Source organism: Globicephala melas, chromosome 6 (genome assembly GCF_963455315.2).
Source record: "Globicephala melas chromosome 6, mGloMel1.2, whole genome shotgun sequence".
Taxonomy (NCBI): domain Eukaryota; kingdom Metazoa; phylum Chordata; class Mammalia; order Artiodactyla; family Delphinidae; genus Globicephala; species Globicephala melas.
Window position 1 is genome coordinate 100607905 of NC_083319.1, and position 26309 is coordinate 100634213.

General features: G+C 48.8%; 1 protein-coding gene across 1 annotated transcript in view; it reads right to left on the reverse strand.

The window, feature by feature from the left end:
• LOC132597427 (lysyl oxidase homolog 2) overlaps positions 1-26309 on the reverse strand; it is a 102378-nt gene that overhangs the window by 25586 nt on the left and 50483 nt on the right. The window contains exons 4-7 of the mRNA XM_060300036.1: positions 26043-26254; positions 17825-18047; positions 14327-14510; positions 8362-8513 (exon numbers count right to left, since the gene is read on the reverse strand). Of these exons, the coding sequence (XP_060156019.1) occupies positions 8362-8513; positions 14327-14510; positions 17825-18047; positions 26043-26254 (771 nt within the window). The remainder of the gene's footprint in view (positions 1-8361; positions 8514-14326; positions 14511-17824; positions 18048-26042; positions 26255-26309) is intronic.

A 26309-nucleotide genomic window follows, 5' to 3' on the forward strand; every position in this document is an offset into this window, starting at 1 on the left:
CAAGAAATGTTTAACAAAGACCTAGAAGAATTAAAAAACAAACAAACAGAGATGAACAATACAATAACAAATGAAAAATACACTAGAAGGAATCAACAGTAGAATAACTGAGGCAGAAGAACGGATAAGTGACCTGGAGACAGAATGGTGGAATTCACTGCCGCGGAACAGAATAAAAAAGAAAAAAAGAAATGAAGACAGCCTAAGAGACCTCTGGGACAACATTAAACACAACAACATTCACATTATAGGGGTCCCAGAAGGAGAAGAGAGAGAGAAAGGACCCGAGAAAATATTTGAAGAGATTATAGTCGAAAACTTCCCTACATTGGGAAAGGAAATAGCCACCCAACTCCAGGAAGCACAGAGAGTCCCAGGCAGGATAAACCCAAGGAGAAACACGCGAGACACATAGTAATCAAATTGACAGAAATTAAAGACAAAGAAAAATTATTGAAAGCAACAAGGGAAAAACAACAAATAACATACAAGGGAACTTCCTTAAGGTTAACAGCTAATTTCTCAGCAGAAACTCTACAAGCCATAAGGGAGTGGCATGATATATTTAAAGTGATGAAAGGGAAGAACCTACAACCAAGATTACTCTACCCCACAAGGATCTCATTTAGATTTGACGGAGAAATCAAAAGCTTTACAGACAAGCAAAAGCTAAGAGAATTAAGCACCACCAAACGAGCTCTTCAACAAATCAAAAGGAACTTCACTAAGTGGGAAACACAAGAGAAGAAAAGGACCTACAAAAACAAACCCACTGAGCCTGCGCGTCTGGAGCCTGTGCTCTGCAACGGGGGAGGCCGCAGTAGTGAGAGGCCCGCGCACCGCGATGAAGAGTGGCCCCCACTTGCCACAAATGGAGAAAGCCCTCGCACGGAAATGAAGACCCAACATAGCCAAAAATAAATAAAATTAAAAAAAAAAAAGCAAACCCATAACAATTAAGAAAATGGTAATAGGAACATACATATCGATAATTACCTTAAACATGAAAGGATTCAATGCTCCAACCAAAAGACACAGACTCGCTCAATGGATACAAGAACAAGACCCATCTATGTGCTGTCTACTGAAGAGACCCACTTCAGACCTAGGGACACATAGAGTCTGAAAGTGAGGGGATGGAAGAAGATATTCTTTGCAAATGGAAATCAAAAGAAAGCAATACTCATATCAGTTAAAATAGACTTTAAAATAAAGAATGTTACAAGAGACAAGGAAGGACACTACACAGATCAAGGGATCAAGCCAAGAAGAAGATATAACAATTATAAATATATATGCGCCCAACATAGGAGCACCTCAATACATAAGGCAACTGCTAACAGCTCGAAAAGAGGAAATCAACAGTAACACAATAATAGCGGGGACTTTAACACCTCACTTACACCAATGGACAGATCATCCAAACAGAAAATTAATAAGGAAACACAAGCTTTAAATGACACAATAAACCAGACAGATTTAATTGATATTTATAGGACATTCCATCCAAAAACAGCAGATTACACTTTCTTCAAAAGTGTGCACAGAACATTCTCCAGGATAGATCACATCTTGGGTCACAAATCAAGCCTCAGTAAATTTAAGAAAACTGAAATCATATCAAGCATCTTTTCTGACCACAACGCTTTGAGATTAGAAATCAATTACAGGGAAAAAAAAAGATAAAATACACAAACACATGGAGGCTAAACAATACGTTACTAAATAACCAAGAGATCACTGAAGAAATCAAAGAGGAAATCAAAAAATACCTAGAGACAAATGACAATGAAAACACGACCATCCAAAACCAATGGGATGCAGCAAAAGCAGTTCTAAGAGGGAAGTTTATAGCAATACAAGCTTACCTCAAGAAACAAGAAAAATCTCAAATAAACAATCTAACCTTACAACTAAAGGAACTAGAGAAAGAAGAACAAACAAAACCCAAAGTTAGTAGAAGGAAAGTAATCATGAAGATCAGAGCAGAAATAAATGAAATAGAAACAAAGAAAACAATAACAAAGATCAATAAAACTAAAAGCTGGTTCTTTGAGGAGGTAAACAAAATAAATAAACCATTAGCCAGACTCATCAAGAAAAAGAGGGAGAAGACTCAAATCAATGAAAAAGGAGAAGCTACAACAGACACCGCAGAAATACAAAGCATCCTAAGAGACTGCTACAAGCAACCCTATGCCAATAAAATGGACATCCTGGGAGAAACAGACAAACTCTTAGAAAGGTATAACCTTCCAAGACTGAACCAGGAAGAAACAGAAAATATGAACTGATCAATCACAAGTAATGAAATTGAAACTGTGATTAAAATTCTTCCAGCAAACAAAACTCCAGGCCCAGATGGCTTCACAGGTGAATTCCATCAAACATTTAGAGAAGAGCTAACACCTATCCTTCTCAAATGCTTTCAAAAAATTGCAGAGGAAGGAAAACTCCCAAACGCATTATGTGAGGCCACCATCACCTGGATACCAAAACCAGACAAAGATACTACAAAAAAAGAAAATTACAGACCAATATCACTGATGAACAAAGATGCAAAAATCCTCACCAAAATACTAGCAAACAGAATCCAACAACACATTAAAAGAATCATACACCATGATCAAGTGGGATTTATCCCAGGGATGCAAGGATTCTTCAATATATGCAAATCAATCAATGTGATACACCATATTAACAAATGGAAGAATAAAAACCATATGATCATCTCAGCAGATGCAGAAAAAGCTTCTGACAAAATTCAGCACCCATTTATGATAAAAACTCTCCAGAAAGTGGGCATAGAGGAAACCCACCTCAACATAATAAAGGCCATATATGACAAACATAGCAAACACCATTCCCAATGGTGAAGAACTGGAAGCATTTCCTCGAAGATCAGGAATGAGACAAGGATGTCCATGCTCACCACTATTATTCAACATAGTTTTGGAAGTCCCAGCCACAGCAATCAGAGAAGGAAAGAAAGAAAAGGAATACAATTGGAAAAGAAGAAGTAAAGCTGTCACTGTGTGCAGATGACATGATACTATATAGAGAGAATCCTAAAGATGCCACCAGAAAACTACTAGAGCTAATCAATGAATTTGGTAAAGTTGCGGGATACAAAATTAATGCACAGAAATCTCTTGCATTCCTATACACTAATGATGAAAAATCTGAAAGAGAAATTAAGGAAACACTCCCATTTACAACTGCAACAAAAAGAATAAAATACCTAGGAATAAACCTATCTAGGGAGACAAAAGACTTGTATGCAGAAAACTATAAGACACTGATGAAAGAAATTAAAGATGATATAAACAGATGGAGAGATATACCATGTTCCTGGATTGGAAGAATCAATATTGTGAAAATGACTATACTATCCAAAGCAATCTACAGATTCAATGCAATCCCTATCAAATTACCAATGACATTTTTTACAGAACTAGAACAAAAAATCTTAAAATTTGTATGGAGACACAAGAGACCCCGAATAGCCAAAGCAGTCTTGAGGGAAAAAAATGGAGCTGGAGGAATCAGACTCCCTGACTTCAGACTATACTATAAAACTACAGTAATCAAGACAATATGGTACTGGCACAAAAACAGAAATATAGATCAATGGAACAGGATAGAAAGCTCAGAGATAAACCCACACACCTATGGTCAACTAATCTATGACAAAGGAGGCAAGGATATACAATGGAGAAAAGACAGTCTCTTCAATAAGTGGTGTTAGGAAAATTGGGCAGCTACACGTAAAAGAATGAAATTAGAACACTCCCTAACACCATACACAAAAATAAACTCAAAATGGATTAGAAACCTAAATGTAAGACCAGACACTATAAAACTCTCAGAGGAAAACATAGGAAGAACATTCTTTGACGTAAATCACAGAAAGATCTTTTTTGATCCACCTCCTAGAGTAATGGAAGTAAAAATAAACAAATGGGACCTAATGAAACTTAAAAGTTTTGCAAAGGAAAGGAAACTGTAAACAAGGTGAAAAGACAACCCTCAGAATGGGAGAAAATATTTGCAAACGAATCAATGGACAAAGGATTAATCTCCAAAATATATAAACAGCTCATGCAGCTCAATATTAAAAAACAAGCAACCCAATCCAAAAATGGGCAGAAGACCTAAATAGACATTTCTCCAAAGAAGACATACAGATGGCCAAGAAGCACATGAAAAGCTTCTCAACATCACTAATTATTAGAGAAATGCAAATCAAAACTACAATGAGGTGTCACCTCACACCATTTATTATGGGCATCGTCAGAAAATCTACAAACAACAAATGCTGGAGATGGTGTGGAGAAAAGGGAACCCTCTTGCACTGTTGGTGCAAATGTAAATTGATACAGCCACTATGGAGAACAGTATGGAGGATCATTAGAAAACTAAAAATAGAATTACCATATGACCCAGCAATCCCACTACTGGGCATATACCCAGGGAAAACCATAATTCAAAAAGACACATGCACCCCAATGTTCACTGCAGCACTATTTACAATAGCCAGGTCATGGAAGCAACCTACATGCCCATCGACAGATGAATGGATAAAGAAGATGTGGTACATATATACAATGGAATATTACACAGCCATAAAAAGGAACGAAATTGGGGCATCTGTAGAGACGTGGATGGATCTAGAGACTGTCATACAGAGTGAATTAAGTCAGAAAGAGAAAAAGAAATATCGTGTACTAACGCATATATGTGGAACTTAGAAAAATGGTACAGATGAACCAGTTTGCAGGGCAGAAATAGAGGCACAGATGTAGAGAACAAACGTATGGACACCAAGGGGAGGAAGTGGTGGGGGTGGGGTGGGGAGATCGGGACTGAAATATATACACTAATATGTATAAAATGGGTAACTAATAAGAACCCGCTGTACAAAAAAAAATAATTTAAAAAAAAAGCAGAATAAGTTTTAATTGGGTTTATCATTATTTTTTATCTCCCTACAGACTGTGCCCTGTGTTACTAACTGCACTGGGGGCTGATAGCTACCTCCGCTACCCCCTTCATAGGCCACTGCCCCCCCAAACTGACTTCATTTTGTTGCCCCAAGGTCAGTGAAAGATGAAGATGGGGGAGCCTAAAGAACCCACAGTTCACACTTTGTCCCACTACCAGAGAGCAGTGGGGCCCCAAGATTAAGTCTCAATGTGAAGGCTCCTGTCTCAAGGGCTCTCTCTGGGAGGGCCCCTGTCCTTTGTCCAACACTGCCTGTGCAGCCAGAGTTTGTTGGCTGTGTGTTCTTGTCCTAGGTTTTAGAGCCAACAGAAGTCTGAGAGGCTCTTGCTAAAGAATGTGGCTGCACAGTGACTCCAGGGCAAGGAAAACTTGGAGTCACCAGTGGCAAGCTGGGGCCTCTCCTTGAAGCACTTCCAAAAGCTCCAAGCTGTGGCCGTGCGTCCAAGGCTAAGCAAGCCTGGAGCAGCCTCCGTAACAGGGAGCAGGGTTCCATCACCCCGGGAGGAATCCAGGCACCTCAAGATGCATTGGAGGCCTTTTCTCATTTTCTAGAAAACTGTGGAGGGAACAAAAGAGGCCAGCCATGAAGTTCAAATTCAGCCCGGGACACAACTCTCTATTTCCAGGGCCCCTGTCCTGGGTGTCCCATTCTGGAAGCAGCCTGGCTCAATGCTCTGACTCTACCAGCATTGGTGGAACCCCAAGAGGCCTCGGGGTCAGCCAGGAGCCTCTGGCCTGCACCCTCTCCACCTCATTACCTTTCAAGGATGCCAGGAGAGGTCAATCCTCCTCCACTGTTTTTTTTAAAAACAACCCAAGGTATTTCTTTTTTCCTATTCCTTTGATTCTCGGTGGCAGCAGTATGGGGTTTGAAAGAAGGGAGCGAAGTGCAGGCACCTGAAGTTTTCTGAGCGTGAATAGGGAAAACAAAACACCCACTTCCAGCCAGTGGGGCATGGTGAGGCCGCCCTGTGTTTTGATAACGTTGTGGTTCACCAGTCCCACACCTATTTTTGGAGGTGGCGGGTAGGAAGTGAGGTAACGCAACCCAGATGTTAACATGAAAGCAAGCACGGGCATTCTCCAACTCACATTCCACATGTGGGCTTGGTCCTGCTACCCAGTCAGGGCCAGGCTCACAGTTCAGAAGGGAACTAGAGGTCAGCAAAGGTGCCAGGGCCCCTGCGTGGATTAGCTCGCCTGGTAAACCCACCTGCCAGTCCCAGAGCCTCCCTGCCTTGGCGTCTCACCCCAGCAATGAAAGAAACGCAGCTCTGCTGTGGCTGGATGGACAAAACCACCCGGTTCCAAGTCTCTGAGTTTTACTAGTCATTCAATAGAGAAGTCAATTTCCTAATGAACTGCGGGCTGGAAGGGAAGCTAGGAATCACCTCTCTCACCTCTTTATTTTCTGAGGAGAAACTGAACCCTTAAAGAGATTCATTAAGGAATCAGCTAGTGCGTGATTGTCATGAACTGACTTGTGTCACCCCCCAAATTCATATGCTGAAGCCCTAACCCCCACGTTAGTCCAAATGTGACTCACTTGGAGGTAGGGCCTTTCAAGAGGTAACTAAGGTTAAATGAGATCATATGGATGGGCCCTAATCCAATAGGACTGGTTTCCTTAGACGAGAAAGAGTCACCAGGGTTGTGTGTGCACGGAGGAAAGGCCATGTGAGGACACAGTGAGAAGGCGGCCATCTGCAAGCCAAGGGGAGAAGCCTCAAGAGAAACCAACCCTGCAGACACCTTGATCTTGGACTTGCAGCCTCCAGACTATGAGAATACCAATTTTTATTGTTTAAGCCACCCAGTCTGTGGTATTTTGCTATGGCAGCCCCAGAAAACTAACACAGTGATAAAGCTTGGGAGTCTTGATTTTTCTGCTCAGCGGCGTTACCAATGCCCTTGGGAGCCCCAAGGCAGGCCCTGCAGAAGCCTGGCCCACTGCCATGGGAGACGGCTCATACAGCCCACAGGGATTCCTTTCAGAGGTGACATCCTTCTTTTCCTTCCCGGGGGATAGAAATGGCAGATCCAGGCGTACAACTCTCCCATGCCCTGTGCTTGAGCACTGCGCTCATCTTTTAGAGCCTGGAGGGCCCACGAAAGGGTGAGGGCTGTTTGTGCTGCGAGTGTGGTGCCCCACTGGCATGACTGGCCACGTGGGCAAGCTCAGCTCCACCCACCATAAAACCCTTCTGGAAAACTTCACTTTCTTTGGCCTAGGTCTTTCCTTTGCGTTGCAAACCCCATTCCACCCAAGTCCGATCTGTCTGAAGAGGATGGTGCCCCAGCATACGGGGACTCTTGGCACGTCAGCTTTTATGGCTCTGTTACGGCCTTCCTGGAACGCTGCTCAGCAATTACAGACGGCAAGCCCTCCCTGCAGCTGTGGGGCTGTGGCCCACGCTCCTGCTTACCCCCAAGCAAATGCCTGGCTTGGCTGAAGGCTGTTGGGTTCACATTTTTGGCCCCATTGGGCGGTGAACTGTTGTGGCTGACCAATCCAGTAGTGCCTTTGACATGCTGGTGCCAAGGTCAAGAATCACCGTCAGAGCAGGCACCTGGCTGGGGAGCCACTCTGTGCGCTGATGTATCTGCATTTGCTCATTAAAAAAATAAGCCTTCAAGAAGTTCTTCCAATGAGCCAGCCCTGTACCAAATTCATGGTTTAGTGAAGAGCATTAAATAGGGTTTACTGGGCCTTTTTGTAGGATTGGATAGACGACCTCCTGGCAAAGAGGAGCTCATCCTGTTGGCTACCCCTGTGGGAAAGGTCACCCACACGAGGGGACACGATGCAGGTTTTTAGAGACGCCATCTCAGGAAGGGAGGGATGTGTCTCGGACATAACGCTGTAAAGGTTCCCTTTTCTTTCCCTCTGGAAGCCAACATACAGTCTTCGGTCCCCAGATACTATCTGTGTTGTGCTTAGATCTGTGTGATTCGCGGACCTGCTGTAATGTGGTTCCTCTGGGTTCTTGGAAAGGGCTTTTGCCAAGGGCACCACAGGTGCTGTACACCTTGAATCCCTCGCAGGAAGGACTGAGTTACAATCACCCTGTATGTCCAGCCCCAGTGCAGGGCGCGGCGCACAGTGGATCCCCAGCATCTGCCAGTAAGGCCAGTAGAGCTCATCCACGTGTCTCTTCATTTCGCTCCTCCTCTCACTGTTGGTGACGGTCACCAACAGTGAGAGCAGCAGAGCCTGACAACTTTCTGAGCTCATCATCAGAGCACCCTTCTACCACCTGTTGGAAAGCTTTAGCCTGAGGCCATCTGGTCTACATTTTCTGGGGCTTCAGTGACCACAATATAACAGAGTTCCCTCTGGGAGTCCAGGCTCCTTACCCTTTTCTGGAAGCCCATGGCGGGGATGTTACATCTCACACCAGCATCTTCTTCATGGTTGCAGCCCTGAGACTCAGCATTGAACTTGCAGTCTATGATGGACTTCTCATTCCCAGTGCACTCGATTTCATTGAGGTGGATGGGTCCTATCCCTGGGGATGGAAAATGCACATAGGCTATGAAACCTTCTAGGATGGGAAAGAAAGTTCCAGACAATAAGAACATGCCTCTCCCATCCTCAAAATCCTCCCAACCACCTCCTATAATCAGCTTGATGACCCAGGCCTCTTCTACCTAGAGAGAATTTTTTCTTGTCTTGGGAATCATTTCTTCCATGAGAAGAAACAAAAGTTGCTACTAACTTGTGTGACCTTGACCAACTCACTCAGCCTCTCTGAATATCGTTTTCTCACTGAAATAAAGGGGTTGGACTAGAGGACAACATTCCATGCACTGATGAATCCGAAAGGGGTGACTGTCACTGTGTAGTCAGGCTCCCCGCAGGAAAGAGATAGCATTCTCAAATTGGATGATCTGAGTTAGAGAAAGAGATTTTAAAAATAAAGTTATGGACAGAGCGTGGGGAAATCACAGTGGACAGTCCAGTACTTGTGGGCTAGTAATCCTGGGGCACAGAGGTCACCCCCAGGCCTGCAGGAGTAAAAGGAGGTGCCGATATCTGGCCCAGGAGAGCAAAAAAGCCATGTGGGGAGACCACCTTTGAAGAGCCGTTACCCTCCGTGGAGGGACACAGTGGCCCACAAGGAGAGTAAAGACCTGACCCCTCCACTCTCCCCACCTCCAGTCTCCCCCAGGGCTCTCAGCTGGCCACACCCAAGCCTGCCTCCCAGGACCCTGGACCATGTGGGCAAGGCAGAGAGTGGAGCCGTAAAGGCAGACGGAAGACATTCAGCAAGGACCTCTAGTGTGCACGCGGGAAGCTTCCCTTACAGGCACCGGGGTCACAGGGGGAGCCTCCCACTGCTGGGGAGAGGAAATTCTGTCTGTCCGGCATTCAGCTCAGCTCGGCTCACAGATCCACCTCTCCTCTGTCTAGCCCATCAAGATGGATCCAAGTCCAGTTCTTTCCGGGAGCTCCTGACTGCCTGGAAGCCCACCTTGGACCCTGTCTTGCCCTGCGTTCTCCTCTCTCTCCTGGTCCTTGCCACCCTCCTCTGGTTCGGGTCGGTCCCTCAGCACCCAAACGTGCTAAAATCTCCCATCTTTACAACGACCCTCCCCTGATCCTACACCTCCCTCTGGCCTGTCACGTTCCTTCCCTTCAGGGAGAACTTCTTGAAAGACTCATCTGCTTTTGTCCTTTCTCATTGCAGCAGGAGGGCCTTCTCCAGCCTGTTTTTCCGCCAGCACCTCCGCATCTCAGGAAGTGGTACCTCCATGCACCTGGCCGTTCTCAGCAGAACCCAGAGGCACCGTCTCCTCCTCCTTTATCACAGACAAGCAATCCTTCACCACGTTCTGTGCGCTCCCCGCAAATCTCAGTGCTTTCCATTTCTGCCACCACGACACCAGTCCAACCCTGTCCTCTCCCAGTAGGATGAATGAAATAGCCTCTAGTCTCCCTCCGGCTTTCTTAGTCCAAAATATTTGCCACGCACAGCCCAAGAGATCTTGAATCATGTCACCCCCTGTCTTAAACCCCTGTGATGGCTTCTCACTGCACTTCAGGGTAAAATCCACAGTCCCCAAATGGTCCGACCAGAGACAGGCCTCCACTTAGCGTTCCAGCTTTGCCTGCTCCTCCCTAGCTCGGCCACGCCAGCCTCCCTTTGGCTGTTCCATTGAGCCAAGCATTCCCCTCCGCCTGGACCTTCCTCCTCCTCAGCAGCGAACTCCTGCTCATCCTTCAGGGCTCAGCTTTGATGCCACTTTGACGGCACAACCTTTCTGAGCCGCATCTAAGCTGGGTCCCCTCGGGTAGCCTCCACTGAGCACTCTGCTTCGCACTGCACTCAAGCGCCTCCCTGTTCAATGTCTGTCTGCTTCCCCACTGGGTTGGAGGCCCCACGAGGGCAGGCACTATGTCTGTGTGCCTTGTGAATTCCCAACAAGAGCCTGGCAAACAGGAAGTGTTGCAAGCAGCATCTGAATGGATGTCCTTGGCTTCACTGAGTCCCTGCTGACGTCAGCCTCTGTGCCAGGTGCTGGGGACCCACAGAGGAATTAAGGCAGGCCCTGCCGTGACAAGCTCACGGTTAGTGCCTGGGGGAGGCAGACACTTACACAAAGACTTGTAATATCATGTGGTAAATGATAAAGACGGAGGTGACTTCCTGTGCTTTGGAGTCCAAAGGAGGGACCCCCGGCTCTTGGTTTCTGGAGACACCTGGTATCTAGGCTCACTGAGCCCCAAAATTAAATTCCAGGAGCAACCCACTGTGACAGGTAAGAGCCAAGTTTCCATTTCCTTGGAAATTCATAAATGATGAAGCTTCCAATTCCTTGGAATTTTATAAAATTTATAAAAACACATCGGTCACTGTGGCTGGAAATACCCAAGGACTCAGAGCGGAAAGGCTATGCAAAATACAGATCCCCAACAGAGATGCTGAAGTAAGCAGAGCCTCAGCTCATGAATTAAGACGGGCTCAGAAACACAGAGCAACCTTGGATTTGAGTATCCAGTTAGAGCAGTGGCTTGTTTCATGATTGTGAGGAGAGTGATGATGGTGATAATGGCAATGATGACAGTGATGACGGTACTGGCAGTAATGATGACGGTGTTGGTGGTGATGGTGATGATGATGATGATGGTGATGATGGTGATGGTGATGATGATGATGGTGGTGATGATGATGACTCCATGTCCAACCTGCTAGAACGATGTTATGGACTTGGGACCCACAACTCTGCAGGTTGCCACCAGATTTTGAAGATCACAATAGAATAGACTAGGACAACGCACAGCCTTTTGCATGTTATAAAGGTAAGCATTGTCTCCAGAGACTTATGTTTCAGCTTTACATGCATGTGCTGGCAGTATTTCTGATGGGCGGTTTCAAGCAAAAGGGTTTGAAAGGCACTGCTCTGGAGCTGCCCCATCCAGCGCAGCAGCTGCCACCTCGCCGAGCCCTTGGAACGTGGTCAGTCCAGACCAAGATGGGCCGTAAGTGCAAAACGCATCCTGCATTTCAGAGAGTCAGTACCCTACCTGTGAACTATCTCATCAAGAGCATTTATATTGATTACATGTTGAAATCATAATGTTTTGGAAATATTATATATAATATTAAGGAAAATAGATTATTAAAATGAATTTCATCTGTTTCTTTTTTTTGCAGTATGCGGGCCTCTCACTGTTGTGGCCTCTCCCGTTGCAGAGCACAGGCTCCGGACGCGCAGGCCCAGCGGCCATGGCCCACAGGCCCAGCCGCTCCGCGGCATGTGGGATCTTCCCGGACCGGGGCACGAACCCATGTCCCCTGCAACGGCAGGCAGACTCCCAAGCACTGCGCCACCAGGGAAGCCCCATCTCTTTCTTTTTATTTGTTCTTTACATGGCTACTAGAAAATGTTAACATCACATATGTGGCTCACATTATATGTCTGTTGGACAGCGTGGGTCTGGAGTGTTGGAATTTCTTTACCAAGTGTTTGTTCAGCTCACCCTACTTATGCAACTGGAACTAATTCATTCATTCCTTCCTTTTTTTTTTTTTTTTTGGCCACACCGCGAGGCTTGTGGGATCCTTTAGGTCCCCGACCAGGGATCCAACCCGTGGCCCCTGCAGTGGAAGTGCGGAGTCCTAACCACTGGACTGCTAGGGAATTCCCTCATTCATTCATTCCTGATAAAATGAATGTCTCCAGAAGACTATGAGAAAGGCATGGTGGGAGCCAGTTGTGTGAACAGACAGCTGGAGTTCAGATGTGTACAGGGGACCTCAGAACACAAAGCACAGTGCCTGACTCTGACCTAACATCCATGCTGGTGATAAGAACAGGTCTCAGAATCCCAGGAGGCTGGACAGACAGAACCTCAGACACCGTGAATCCAGGGAAGGATCTGAGACCCAGAAGGTTGCTCAAGCTCACCGAGAATGTAGGTGGCAGGGCCAGGACCAGGACTCAGACTGCCCGCCCCTCAGCACTTGCCCTTTCACTACCCTCGCTGTGGGTGTGGTAACTTGGTCCACCAGCTAGAGGCAGGGCTGAGGATGGACCCTGACTCTTCTGTGGCATGACATCAAATGTGGACTTTTCCCTTTCTGCCTACCAGAGTTGACCTGCCCAATGTGGCAGGAGATGATACATCATCCAATGGTTCTTTCAAGGACAGCATTGAAAATGCCAAATGTCTCTTTCTCCCAGAGTCCCGTGGGCCCTGGGAAAATTCTGGCTGCTCTGGGCAGTGAAATAATTAGGTCAAATAGCACACACCCATGATAAACGGAATGTTTATGTCATCTGGGGCTTGTTTCCTCCTCAGAATGAGTGGTCTTTGTCCTGCAGGCCTGGGGAGACCACAAACCAACACATTACCTAATTAGTACAATGGACTGTGGGAATATTCGAGATTCAAGGGAACTGCAAAGAGCTCACCACGACAGGGGAGGAGAAAGATTGTCACTGGGTCACTGACGGCTGGCACAAAGCAACGTTCTAGTCCACCCTAGACCCTCAAACTTCAGTAGACCCCAGGAAGCTTGCAGGGATTGGAGGTAGAGATGCTCTGAATGTGAGCAGGCTGAGACAGGTGGGTAGAAGGGAGAAGCGCACATCTGAGAGTTAGAAGACTCGAGTTTCAATCTTTCTCTGCCACTAACTATAGGTGTGACCTCAGGCTCGCTCTCCAGAGCCTCAGATTCCTCATCTGTTGTACGAGATGACCTCTGAGTTCTTCTGTAGCAGCGCCATCTATGATTCCAAGACTGTCTCTAGGGTCCACTGGGCTGTTATTTCCTCCAGGTTGTGGCCAATGACCTCACCATACTCCTTTCTGTGGGGTGATGGTGTTATTCCTGACAGTGTGGAGACATCCTCTCCTCACGGGATAGGACAGCCCACCCTCGTCTGCAGCCCACTCTCCTCCCTCCCCACCCCCTCCCAACCACGGCAGCCCCTGGTCTGCAGCAGCCTCCCTGGGGGTCAACACTGAAAAGATTCCTGCAGATGACCGGTTTCCTTTGCTCAACACACAAAGTCCCCCTGGGTGGGGTGGGGTGGGGTGCTGGACGCTCGCTGGGCTGCAGAGTCTGTTTGGGGCAAAGACTCCACCCCCTGCAGGACCAGGGCTGGCACAGGGCAGTGGTCTTCATGGGGGTCGGGAGGGGAAGTTATCTGTTGTGTTGCCATGTCATGTTGACAACATTCCTCTCAACAGGGTGACCTGCTTGAAAGCCTCCTATACTCTTGTTCTTTGCTCAAAGGAAAGATTTGTTTGAGACACTTAATAAAAACCAGGCCCCTTCTTTTGTTAGCATCTCATGACATTGGGAGCAGGGCATCCTGTTCCCAGTCTCTGGCGACAGGGAGAGAATGTTTGTGGTGCTAACTCAGGGTGGAAAAGTAAGATGACATGCAGGATTCTTTTGTGCCTGGGGTGGTCCATAGCCTCATGAATTCTGAGGTCTTCTCCTGGGGGAAGGACCTGGAAATTCCAGCTTTTTCAGTGGGGCTGTGGGGAGCATTGGGTTAGGAATTGGGTAGACCTCCATTAGAATATTCATTGGGTGCTAATATGCTGTCTCATCTTGGTCGTTTACTTCCTTCTCTGGGTCTCAGCTTCCAAATCCATAAAATGGGCACTCAATATTCCCTAAGGCCCTTCCAGCTCCAACTGCCTGGGGAGAGGCCTGGGATTGTCTAACAGAGCAGCAGCTGCTGGAGGGAGGAGGCAAAGCAGGAAGAGCCTGGAAAGGATGAGGCCAGCCAGCCCCCACTGGGCTCCCCATGTGACACTTTCCGTGAAGAGAGCGCACAGAACGTCCTCCCCACGCCTTACCTTGCCCCAGCCGGGAGCCTGTGATGGCCTCTTTGGCGCTCCCGAAGCCCAGCTCTCTGCAGACCACGCTGGCGGACACCAGGTCCCACTTGTCGTCGCAGACGGTACCCCATTCTCCGTTCTTGAGCACCTCCACGCGGCCCTCCCCGACATTGGCACCTCCTCTCAACCGCACCAGGGGTTGCTGAAGAGACACATGGTCCTGCTGAGTGCAGCTCACTCCCCTCCTTCCCCAACCCCTCCCCACTCCCTGGACCCAGGCTGGGAGCTGACAGTGCTCGATCTGCGTGTGTGCCCGCGGAGGGGTGGAGGCGCGCATGCTCACTCTGCGTGGTCGGCTCGGCGGTGCGCTCCCTTTGCAGCCTTCTCGTGGACCTTTCGTCCTGGGCCACTGGGGAGCCCATCAGGGACCCTAAGCAGCTGATCACCCCACCCCATACTTGCTCGACGACCTTAACACCAACACTTCCCTCCACCCCCTCACTCCAGAACCTCAAGCTTCAGAGCTACAGAAAGAACCTCCTACCCCCAAAGTCTGCAGACTCCAAATGGATCATAATTCTATCCTGCTTGTAACAGCGTGCTGCGGTCTAGCCCCGGGGGAGATTCCAGGGCGCTAAACGGACCAACCACAAGGATCCTGCTCTGCAGGCGGATGAGAGGCAGGAGAGAGAAGACGGAGAGTGAGCGGGCGGGGCCCCACTGAGGCGGCCAAGACTTGGGGATGGGCCGTGGCAAGGGGGTGGAGAGCCTCCCACTGGTGACGTCCCACATCGGTCCTGCAGCTGGGCTCATGACCAGTCGCCACTCCAGCTCCGCCACTCCAATTCTACTCCACGTCTAGATCTGCCCAACTCTTCAGAAGGTGCAGCCCCACCAGATATGCAGAGAGTGGGTGGTTATAGTTTAGTTATGCCTACTTGCTCACTGACAGCCTGGAAGCCTTATCACCTTATGGGCTTATTTAATTGCACAGGAGTAAGACCTACTCTCCAGCAGCATCTTAATCCCATTGGATTACACCTTACAAGATGGGAGATGGGTCATTTGACTCCATCTGCCCACATGCCCTGCTTTGCATCCGTTTCTGTGCGTGTGTGTGTGTGTGTGTGTGTGTGTGCTGGGGTGGGGAACTCAGAAGGCTGTGAGGCTCTGAGCTATTGCTGATGCCATTTGATTCAATACAGAAGGAGTAAGGGGTGACTGTGCAGCCCTTCTGTGTGTGTTGGATCAGACCAGAGTCATTGTTCTACTCTGGCCTGTGCAGTCCACAGCCCTGGACTCCCTTCATCACACCCACTGATGGTCTGGACGAGGCAGCCCTGGCTGGAGGTGGTGTTTTTCAAGCATTAACATACAGCAGTCATCTCGAGGGCCAAGGCATCAAACAAGAGCCTGTGTCTCCAACCTCCAGCCAAGGTCCCCACCCAGATTTACAGACCTCAGGGACAGACCCTGGCACTAGAGGGAGAAGAAAAGAGGGACAGGGAGGGGTGCAAAACCCACACTGGCTTCGAGAAACTTTAGTCTAGCTTTAGAAAACAAGACAAATACAACTGCTGGCCCCAGCCCCTGACTGTTGCAGAACCGTGACCTCTCCCTTCCCCCATTTCCTTTCCTAAGCTCTCTAGCTGGATGTCAGGGTCCCCTTCCCATGGAGCGGACCATCCGTGACTCAGGCGTAAGGCAGAGTCCCAGATAACCTTACCCTATCTGGCAGAGGCCAGGATGAGTCAGCTGGCCCTGGAGGAAAGAAGGAAACCAAGGGAAAATGTGATGTAAGCCTTTCTTGCTCTTTTTTTTGGAACTGGTTTGGTATGAGTTTGATTCCTTTGCTTTCAACCACACAGTAAGAGGAATTCCAAAACAGTAGGACCTGGTATTCTGGATGACACATGAGGAAAGCTCAGAGGCTCAGGCTGAGGCTGTGGCTGTCCAAGCACATGGCAGTGGGGGGGAAGTGAGGGGCTGCAGGCATGCCTCTGTGGCCTGGCTGCACACGTGTGATGTGTGGTCAGGTCTGTGCAGTTTGGAAGCCCTGGTGGGGACGGAGGGGGACGGGGCTGGCTTCCGGACGGAAGTGCCAGGAAGACACCCCAAAGAGTTCTCACACCCTCCGGTTGATGCCTGGGCTCGCTGTGTTCACTTCGCTCCTTTGGTTTAAGGGTTCTTCTTTTGTCCAGATATGCCACCCCAGCCTGGGAGGGGGCACCCAGTGTGGCTTATTGGCTCCTGCCCGGGTTTCTCGATTCCACTGGGTGAGTGTTATCAGCCCCTGTCCAAGAGCAGGTCATCAGATGTTGATGGACAGGAGAGATTGGAGAGGGCAGGGGGGTAGATAGGGGGAGAGACATGGAGAAGGGACAGTAGACACGGAATGAGGCTGCCTCAGCTTGGGGAGGGGTTGCTACTCCTGCCTTCCACTCCACCCCCCTACCTGACACACCACCTGCCCCCATCAGAGTTTACTCTCTCGTCTCACCCCTAATGTGATCGGAGCTGACATGGAACCTGTCCTGGCCCAGGGGACCGATTGCCAAGTAATTCGGTTTCGTCTGATACAGGGAATCAATCCCTACTAAATGATTAGCTCTCTTTCCTAACCATCCTTCTGCTCTTTCCAGGTGCTCTTCCCACCCACCGGCCCGTATTAGCAGTTTTCAGAGTATGCAAATCACAGAGACACTTTGTGGATATATGAAAAGAGGAGCATAGGAAATAGAAAAGCTGCCTAATGACTTTCAGGGGAAGACAGAAGAGTGCACTTTCTCGTCTTCAGAGGATGTGTCAAGCCTGCCAATGGCTGGGCTAGTTCGCTTGTCCTAAGGAATCAGTCAGTTGAAGCGGGGATGTAATTGATGTGAACAGACGTACACTGACATCTCTTGAATACACCCACACGCACACACACTGGCTGGTTCACAAACGTATAACGTGATAACGGGTACAGATAACACAGACGTGGGGATGGTACGTTTCCATTTACTATCACGGTGACAACTTTTAAAAATGGTGACCCTTTCTGTTGCAGAATAAACCAAAGCTCGTTGGAAAGTTGCTGATTTCACGTGCTTTTGACGGTTGGATCATTTTTCCAAAGGCTCCAGGATGCTTGATTCCTCTGGGAATTGTGCAGGAGCCCCAAGTGGCCACCCCCACCCTTCATGCGGTCCACACGGAGCCTGTGACGTCAGTAATGAGTCATGTTCCTCTCCAGTGTATCTGTCCCCCACAAAGGGGACGCTGGCCTCAGAATAGAGCAGCAGTGGAAGGACAGGTAGGGGTGCTAATGATTAGGGGCAGGGGCTCAGCTTCTTGTCACACCCTAGAGGTGGCATCTATCGGAGAGGCTGGCCCTGACGGGTGTCCTCTGCCTTCCTGCCCTCTAGAAAAGTGGTCTTCATTTCCTTGCTGTCTCTTGGGGTCCCTCTCTGCTCCCTTAACCACCAGACCTTCCCCTCAGGTGCCAAGTGGCCGAATCACCTGCCCCATCCTCACCTCTGGCTTGTAGGCTTTCCGGAATCTTGAGGGTCCATCAGGGCTGAAGACCTGGCCAGGCACACAACTCACCACGGCCGGCAGCCCGTTCTCACAGGTGATATTCTTGACAGGGTCCAGCGACACCTGAGGACCCAGCCTGCAGCTGGAGATGTGGGCCTCCGTGCCTGTGCAGTCCATGGAGAACGGCCAATAGCGCTGCTTCTTGCGGGCGGCAAACATTCTGCAGAAGGTAAGACGGGGCAGGTGACCAAGGCATCATGGTGCCCACCCCTCCCTTCTTCCACAACTGGGCATTGGACCAGCCATTGTGCCAGCTGCTGGGGATCTGGTGGTGGAACCAGAGAGGCACGGTCCCTGCTCTTGGGATTCAGTCCTACTCCAGACCGAGCTCTGCAGGGTGCACCTGCCAGCACTCACTGAACATTTGGTCATGCTGGGCCCGCGCTGGGCACTGTGGAGCAGGACCCGGAAGGGCAGTGGTGGCCTCCTGCCCACAGGAAGCTCACATTCTAGAAGACAAGGGACTAACCGAGTGTAGTGAGATAATACTAAAGTCTACAAATACAAAATGCAGAAAGGGATCTAAGAGAGACAAATACAATGGAATATTCGCCATAAAAAAGAATGACATATTGCCATTTGCAGCAACATGGATGGACCTAGAGATTATCATACTAAGTGAAGTAAGTCAGACAGAAAAAGACAAGATGTTATGGAAAAACCCAAACGAAATTTTTGGCCAACCCAATATTATATGGTATCACTTATATGTGGAATCTAAACAAATAATACAAATGAACTCATATACAAAACAGAAACAGACTCAACGGACATAGAAAACAAACTTATGGTTACCAAAGGGGAAAGGGGGGAGGGATAAATGACGATTTGGGATTAACAGATACACACGACTATATATAAAGTAGATAAAAAACAAGGACCTACTGTATAGCACAGGGAACTATATTCAGTATGCTGTAATAACCTATAATGGAAAATAATCTTCAGTTTTATATGTATATATGAAGAAAAGAAAAGTTATATATAAATATATATAAAAGAATATATATATAACCGAACCACTTCGTTGTACACCTGAAACTAACACAATATTGTAAATCAACTATACTTCAATAGATAAATAAATAAAAGAGATGGGACCCCTGGTCCCAGGAAACCCCTCAGTCCTGGGCAATCAGAAGGGTTGGTCACCCAAATTCTTCAGATATCTTCAGCATGCTGTCTTGTTGTCCCCTGCCTTTATTTCCCTTTGTCAATTAGCAGGACAAGTTGAGTGTAAAACTCTCTCCCATTGATAGACAAAATTAAAGATGTGAATCCAACGAGAAGCAATGAGAAGAGACTTAAATTACCCCCTCTGCTGAATCAAAGTAGACTTGGTTTCGTCATGGAAATTATAATGGTGATGAAACGCAGCCACAGACCACATCAAATCTTCACCCAGTTTGATCTGCTCTTCTTTTTCTAGTTTCTTAGAGTGAAAGCTGATGTCATTGATTTGACACCTTTCTTCTTTTCCAGTACAGGAGTATACATTTCCCTCTAAGTACTACTTTAGCTATATTCCACATATTTTGAGATACTGTGTTTTCATTTTAATTCAGGCCAAAATACTTTTTAATTTACCTTTTTTTTTATGTATACACTACCAAACGTAAGGTAGATAGCTAGTGGGAGGCGGCCGCATAGCACAGGGAGATCAGCTCGGTGCTGTGTGACCGCCTGGAGGGGTGGGATAGGGAGGGTGGGAGGGAGGGTGACGCAAGCGGGAAGAGATATGGGAACATATGTATATATGTAACTGATTCATTTTGTTGTGAAGCTGAAACTAACATACCATTGTGAAGCAATTGTGCTCCAATAAAGATGTTTAAAAAATAAAAAAAAAATTAAAAAAAAGAAATTAAAAAAAAAAAATTTACCTTTTGATTACCTTTAGGACAGAAGGGTTATTTAGAACTGGGCATGCAGTTTCCAGTACTTGGGAATTTTCTAGATATCTTTCTGTTATTGATTTCTAACATAATTCCATCATGTTCGCAGAATACCCTTTGTATGACTTGAATCATTTTAAATTTATTGAGACATAATTTATGATCCAGGCGTATTTTATGTTCCAGCTAGGCTATGTTTTGTTTGAATGTGTACTTGAAAAAATTTTGCATAGTGCTGTTGTTGAGTGGAGCGTTCTCTAAAAGCCAAATAGGTCAAACTGGGTGATAGCGTTGTTTAGGTCTTCTATATCCTTACTTGTTCTATAAATTATTGAGAGAGTAGAACTGAAATCAGCAGCTATAATTGTGGGTTTGTCTATTTCTCCTTGCAGTTCTGTCGGTTTCTACTTCGTGTATTTTGAAGAGCTGTTATTTGGCGCATAAACATTTCAGATTGTTATGTCCTCTTGATGAGTTAACCCCTTTATCATTATTAAATTACCATCTTTATCCTTTAAAAAAAAATTCTTCACCCAGGAGTCAGTGAGGCTGAGGTTGTCTCCATATCATATCCTAGGTAAGCTCTTAGCCTGCGTTGTGTGTTTTTATGGTTTTGTTTTTTGGAAGGCAGAATACGGATCAAGGTGAGTCAAAGTTTTTTCTAAAATGATAACCAACCAGTAAGTAATGAATTGGTTAACAGAAAGGTCACTGTGCCTCAGTTTCCCCATCTCCAGATCAGATGTAGCAGAGGGATCTACTTCATCAGATTGTTAGGATAGTTAAATGAGTTAATTCTAATAAAGCACTTAACCACAGTGCCCAGCACTTGGAAGGGCTGCCTAAGTGTCTATCAAATAAATAAATAAAAACTGTACTGGTTAAAGGAAAAAAAGAAAGATGAGAGAAAAGAGATGGTGGACGACTTCAAGGAAGAGTAGGTTTGAACTGGGCCTTGAATGATGGCGGGATTCGAAAAGGAGGAGGGTGGGGAGGACACCCTGTCCTCTCATGCTGTCCCAGGTCTTTGGGGTCTATGTGCTCATCCCTGATTGGCAGAATCCAGTGAGATGCCAGGGAGAGTTGGACAGCATCACTGTCGGACTGCTCAGAGGAGGGGCCGCCCAGGGCAAGTTGGCCCCAGATGGGCAGAAGCAGGGTCCTGTCCCTGCTGGTCCAGCAGCCCTGGAAGTTTCTGCTTTGTCTCAGCGTGAATGGGATATGAACAAAGAGGAAGGAAAAACCCTACAGATGCTGCTGCTATCTTTCCTTAATCAAAAATTGCTACTGGTAGTAATTCTACTGTACCTGTGGGTGCAATGACACAGAATCTTTGAGAAAAAAAAAAAGGACTATCTTGGGAGTTCATTGGCGGGCCAGTGGTTAGGACTCGGTGCTTTCACTGCCGTGGCCCAGGTTCAATCCCTGGTTAGGGAACTAAGATCTCACAAGCCACGCGGAGAGGCCCCCGTCACCCAATTTTATTTTTTTGAAAGAAGGACTGTCTTGGAAAATTCAGGATGTGTGCTCAACATAGCTACAGACAGAGCACAGGACTACACAGGAGGACTGTTAATAATTCCAAGAGCCATTGCCCCTCCCCACTCCCTGGAAGGGCCCTGCACTTGAGGACACAGCCTCCAGCTTCTTTCCCATGACACTCCCACGTCAGACTGGAGAACGCACTCGGTGGTGGGGGGCGGTTACAGCTTGCTATGACACCCCTACCATCGGGTGAGCAAATACACCCAGGGGATGTCAGCTGCACAAGGAGTGGTCAGATCCCACTGGACTGGAACATCTTCTAGCTCCCAGATTTCCATGACCACAAGCTTCTCCCAGGAACAGATGTACTGAGCTCTTAATACAGAGCGAAGCACCCTCGGCAGACACAGAGCTGCTCCTTCCTCCCCAGACAGCCCCACTGCCCTCTTACATCAGCTCACAGGAACTTGCCCGTGATCCTCCACAGGCTTCCACCACCAGAGCCCACCCCGCCCCCATGATTCACTCCCACAGGCCCCCCGGGATGCAGAGATACGGGGATGCAGATATGAGGCGCTGGAGAGGATGCGTGGACAGCCCGCTCCAGGCCTGCTGATTGGTGGGCGACTGGAGTTACAGGACAGCCATTGGCCAAGCGGGAAGCCTACTTAAGAAAGAGGTATCTAGCCTGATGGCTGGGTGGCTAGAAGAACACTGAGTTGAACTGATTCAACTAAAAAATGAGAAGTCCTCCTGGCTCTCCTCCAGCCAAGGAGGAAGCCAGACTTCATAGGAATTCTGCCTGCTATGTGATTATGTCTATTCCAATTGTGCATTTTGGACCTAGGGAAATAACCACCGGATGGGTTCAGGGGCCCACTGGGCTCACTATGAGTGGACCTGAGGCCAAACTCCATTGATCACCCGACGTCCATACTCTGACTGTGGGCCCCAGGGATGTTTGGGCCCCTGGAATCAGTGTCAGTTCAGAGCCCATGTCCAGTGGTTCCTGAAGGTTCTGATTACTTCCTTGTGCCCAACATACAGTGATCTCCTTTGGAGAAGGCTGGGCCAACGATTAACAGTATACATTTTTGGCAGCATGCCACAGTCCTTCTTCAAGGGGACCTGGCCTCCTCTTCATTCAAGGGCTTCTGGGTCTGTAAACTGGCTCAAGTCTGGATATTGATTGAGAGGCCAGGCCTGTTTTTATGATTCAGGTTAGAGTTTTGTTCTCTTGACCTAGAACTCTTCTGCTCTGACACATCAAGAATGGAGTAGGAACTTCTCTGGCGTTCTAGTGGTTAGGACTCCGTGCTCTCACTGCCGAGGGCCAGGATTCAGTCCCTGGCCGGGGAACTCAAATTCCACAAGACTCACGGTGTGCCCCCCGCCCAAAAAACGGAATTGAGGAGGCTTCCTATTTCACTTCTAGGAACACCACGATCCAGCCAACTAGATCAACTGGTCAATACCACAGGTCTGCAGGAGTCAGATCTGCTGGTCATTCAGTAGCCACGCCCACCTTGCCTTTGGCGTTGAATGCTGTCACATGGCCCCTGCCGCCCCTGATCCTATTACCCCCATTGCATTTAGGTTTCCCAGCCTGCGGTGACTGCAGCTCCCACCCTGAGGTCTGGCTTACAGAGAAGAGCAATCAGGGAGCTCTTAAGAACGCCAGGGCTCCCCTCACACACTTATTCCTCACGGTCATGGTGAGAAGTCTGTCTTCTGGACTCTCTGGGAGAGTAGGTCTTAGATGACAAATCCACGCCAACATTCCAGTCTCCCCAAGCCTCTGAACCCCTTTCTCTACATGAAACCAAAGTGGATCCGGCATTTCTATAATCTGCTGTGGAGGGCCTCCTTTTGGTCCCTGTTTCAGCCAACTCACCAAAGTCTTAGAGCTCTTCCTAACTCACAAGATGCAACATTAGATGCAGAATCTCTGCTCACTAAGCTCGTATCCATAAATCAACATCAATATTGCGATCCTGCTTTAAGAAAAAGAAAATGACTACAAAATGTTCCTGGCCCCGGGGATGGGGCCCTGAAGCTTCAACTTTATCAATTTTGAGGTATATGCACAGCTTCCCAGTCCAGCATAGGAGTCAGCCCATGGCAAAGCAGCCCTTGGTGAGAGCCCCTGACTTCACTCTGGGGAGAGCCTGTGAGTGCAGAGGCCTCTGGGGGACCTGCAGGCAACCCCACCAGACTCTTCTGACTTGGCCGGGGGTGTCGAGGCTGGATGGCCAGCAGAGGTTCTGATGAAGAGCTGCAGTCCCGGCCTTGGGGATAATTCTAAGGCCACCAGACCCGCAGGTTAGCAGAGGAAGGCAGGGTGGAGAGGCCATGCATGCTGCCCAGGTGAATTTCCAAGGCTGCAAAGTCCCTTAGGGGCCTGGTGGATGCCTGGAGATTACTAACCCCACCCCAGATAGAATTACTTTGAAAACAATTTCCTTCCTGGGGTGAAGGGCCTCCGTGGGAGACCACATGACCTGTCTTGGGGGTGTGGTCAGCAACAGCAGCGACAGACAGGCTGCTGCAGGAAAGGTGAAAGGGAGGTGGGGAAAGATGCTACCAGAAGGCTCAGATGCAGGGACCATGCAGGGTGTGGCCCCTACTCTGGCTCCCAGGCCTCTGTTGTCCTCAGTCTCTGAGCAGGGCTCACAGATACCCCTGTCTCCAGGCTAGTGATGCCCCAGTTCTCAGACTTACCAGCCAGCCGGTGGTGGCGGCCTGTGCAGTGTGGCCCCGCCTCTAGGGTGGAGCAAAGCAGAAGCAGGTCTGAGGGTGGAGGCAGCAGTGTGGAGAGCTCTCCCTGGAGCAGACCTGCCCGGGCTGCCCTGCATCTCTGGCAGGAGTGGCTTTGTGACCCCCGACCCCACTGCCCTTCAGGCCTGGGTCTCCTCCTGTGCAGCCTGAGGGCTTGGGCCGGGTGACCTCTGAGGACCCCACATGCCCTGGGAGGCACCGCTTTTCGCTAACAGCTTCCTCCCATCAGCTACCATCTCAATCCCTAACAGCACCACCGAAGCATGGAAACTCTCCCCAACACGCTTCTCTCTTTTGGGGCCCAAATGTCAGCTGCGTCACAGGGACTAACATACCACATCAGATATCCACAAGCTGAGACGGAGAAGGTTTCAGCCTAGCCGCCCTCCCATCCCCCCAGCCCCGCCCCTCTATACCATCTCCAGCGAGAGCGCTGGACCAGGAGCTAGTTTCCAGTGTCTGCTAACCATCTCCCATCTCAGCTGAGAGTACAGCTCACCTCCCACCACCTTGGATGCCTCCCAGACTTAGCAGCCTTTTTCCTGCCCGCATTTGAAAAAGCAAAGCCACAGACACACAGTAGGAGGAACAGGGAGGGGGTTTTCAAACCCAGCTCGTGAGAGGATCATGTGAGGCCCAGCTGCCAAAACAGACCTGAGATCTGAGATCCTTCCTCAAAAGCCAGAAAAGGACTCCGGTCCATCCGCAGTTCAGGAGGTAGCTTTCAAATGCCCTCTGAACAAGCCATGTGCTGCCTGGCCTCAGGCACCCCATCCTGCTCCGGGCAGGGCTCATGGCAGCCTTCCGGCTCCCGGGACTGGACTCAGACCTATGACAGGCTGGGCACTCTGGTGTGTCCAGCAGGTAGGAGGCCTGTCAGGGGAGGGGATTTGCTTTTCTTGGCTCCAATGGGAAGGAAAAGCTGAGAAAGTGTCTCCAGGGAAGGAGCTGGCCAGCCGGAGGGACTTCTCCAAACTGTTTAGAAGATGGGGACCACCCTGCATGCTCCCATCCCACCCTGTGCAAACAGGAAGGTCTGGGCCATGTCTGAGGGCTGCCGGGGGTAGGAATCACCACCCTGCTCACCTGCCCAGCCGGGCAGCTTGCCTCCAAGCACTCACCCTCCTGGTGGACCGGGGGCGCTGACCGGAGGCAGCCAGGACGAGCCCAGGGAGGGATGCAGCCTACACTGACCCTAGGGATCTGGAAGAAGAGCTGGGGCTGGGACCCCTGTCTGCCGGCTTGGAAGCCACCTCTCTCCTTGGCTTGAAAGGAAAGAGGTAGTGAGTCTGCACTCTTGAGGAGTGTGGACCCTGTCGCTGGAGACCTGGGTTTGGATCCTGGATCTGCCACTTCCTAGGTTTTTTTTTTTTTTTTTTTTTTGGCCACGCCGCACGGCACGTGGGATCTTAGTTCCCGGACCAGGGATCGAATCCATGCCCCCTGCAGTGGAAGCGCCGTCTTAACCGCTGGACCGCCAGGGAAGTCCCAGCCACTTCCAAGATTTATCACCCCTCTCTGACTTCATTCCCTTGACTCTGAAATAGATCCCTGCTTCCTAGTGTTGTGAAGCTTAAGAGACTAAACACAGAGCTGCCTGGCATGTAGTAAGCACTCAGCAAAGCCGATTATTATCCTTATTAGAGGAACTAGGAAGACCCCACGACCAGCCAATACACCAGCCTGTCCTGAGCTGAAAACCCCTCCCTGGACACCCCCTCAGGCAAATTACTCTAAGTCTCCTTATGAGCCACTCTTTTTCCCCCTGGGAGATATTAACTTTGGAAATCCTAACAGCATTGCAAGATTTACTCGGGATGGATAGAACCGAATCAAATCGATCGGTTTCTCAATTTCCTAACCGTTGCTGCAAGGCCCAGATTGCTCAGAATAATCACCTGCTGGGGAGACAGCAGCGGCCCAGGCCACTGCAGAGCTAACTCTACAACAAGGCAGGGCCAGAGCCCAGCCAGCTGCACTCCCCGCAGCCTCCTTACTTGTACACTTTGGCGTTGTAGCTCTTCTCCCCGGGGAAGCCAAACATGCCGCAGACCACGCGGGAGTTCTTGGCCGTCCAGTGCCTGTCGCAGATCTGCTTCCACGTCTTGCCCTCCTTCACCTCCACGTAGCCCTCCGTCACTGGGGTGCGCCTGCGGTAGGCGGAGAGGATGGCTCGGATCCGGATGTCCTCCACCTGGATATTCATGTTCTGGGAGGGAGGAGGCGTGGAAGGAGAGGGGTTACTTTCCTGGTCTGGCCGTGGA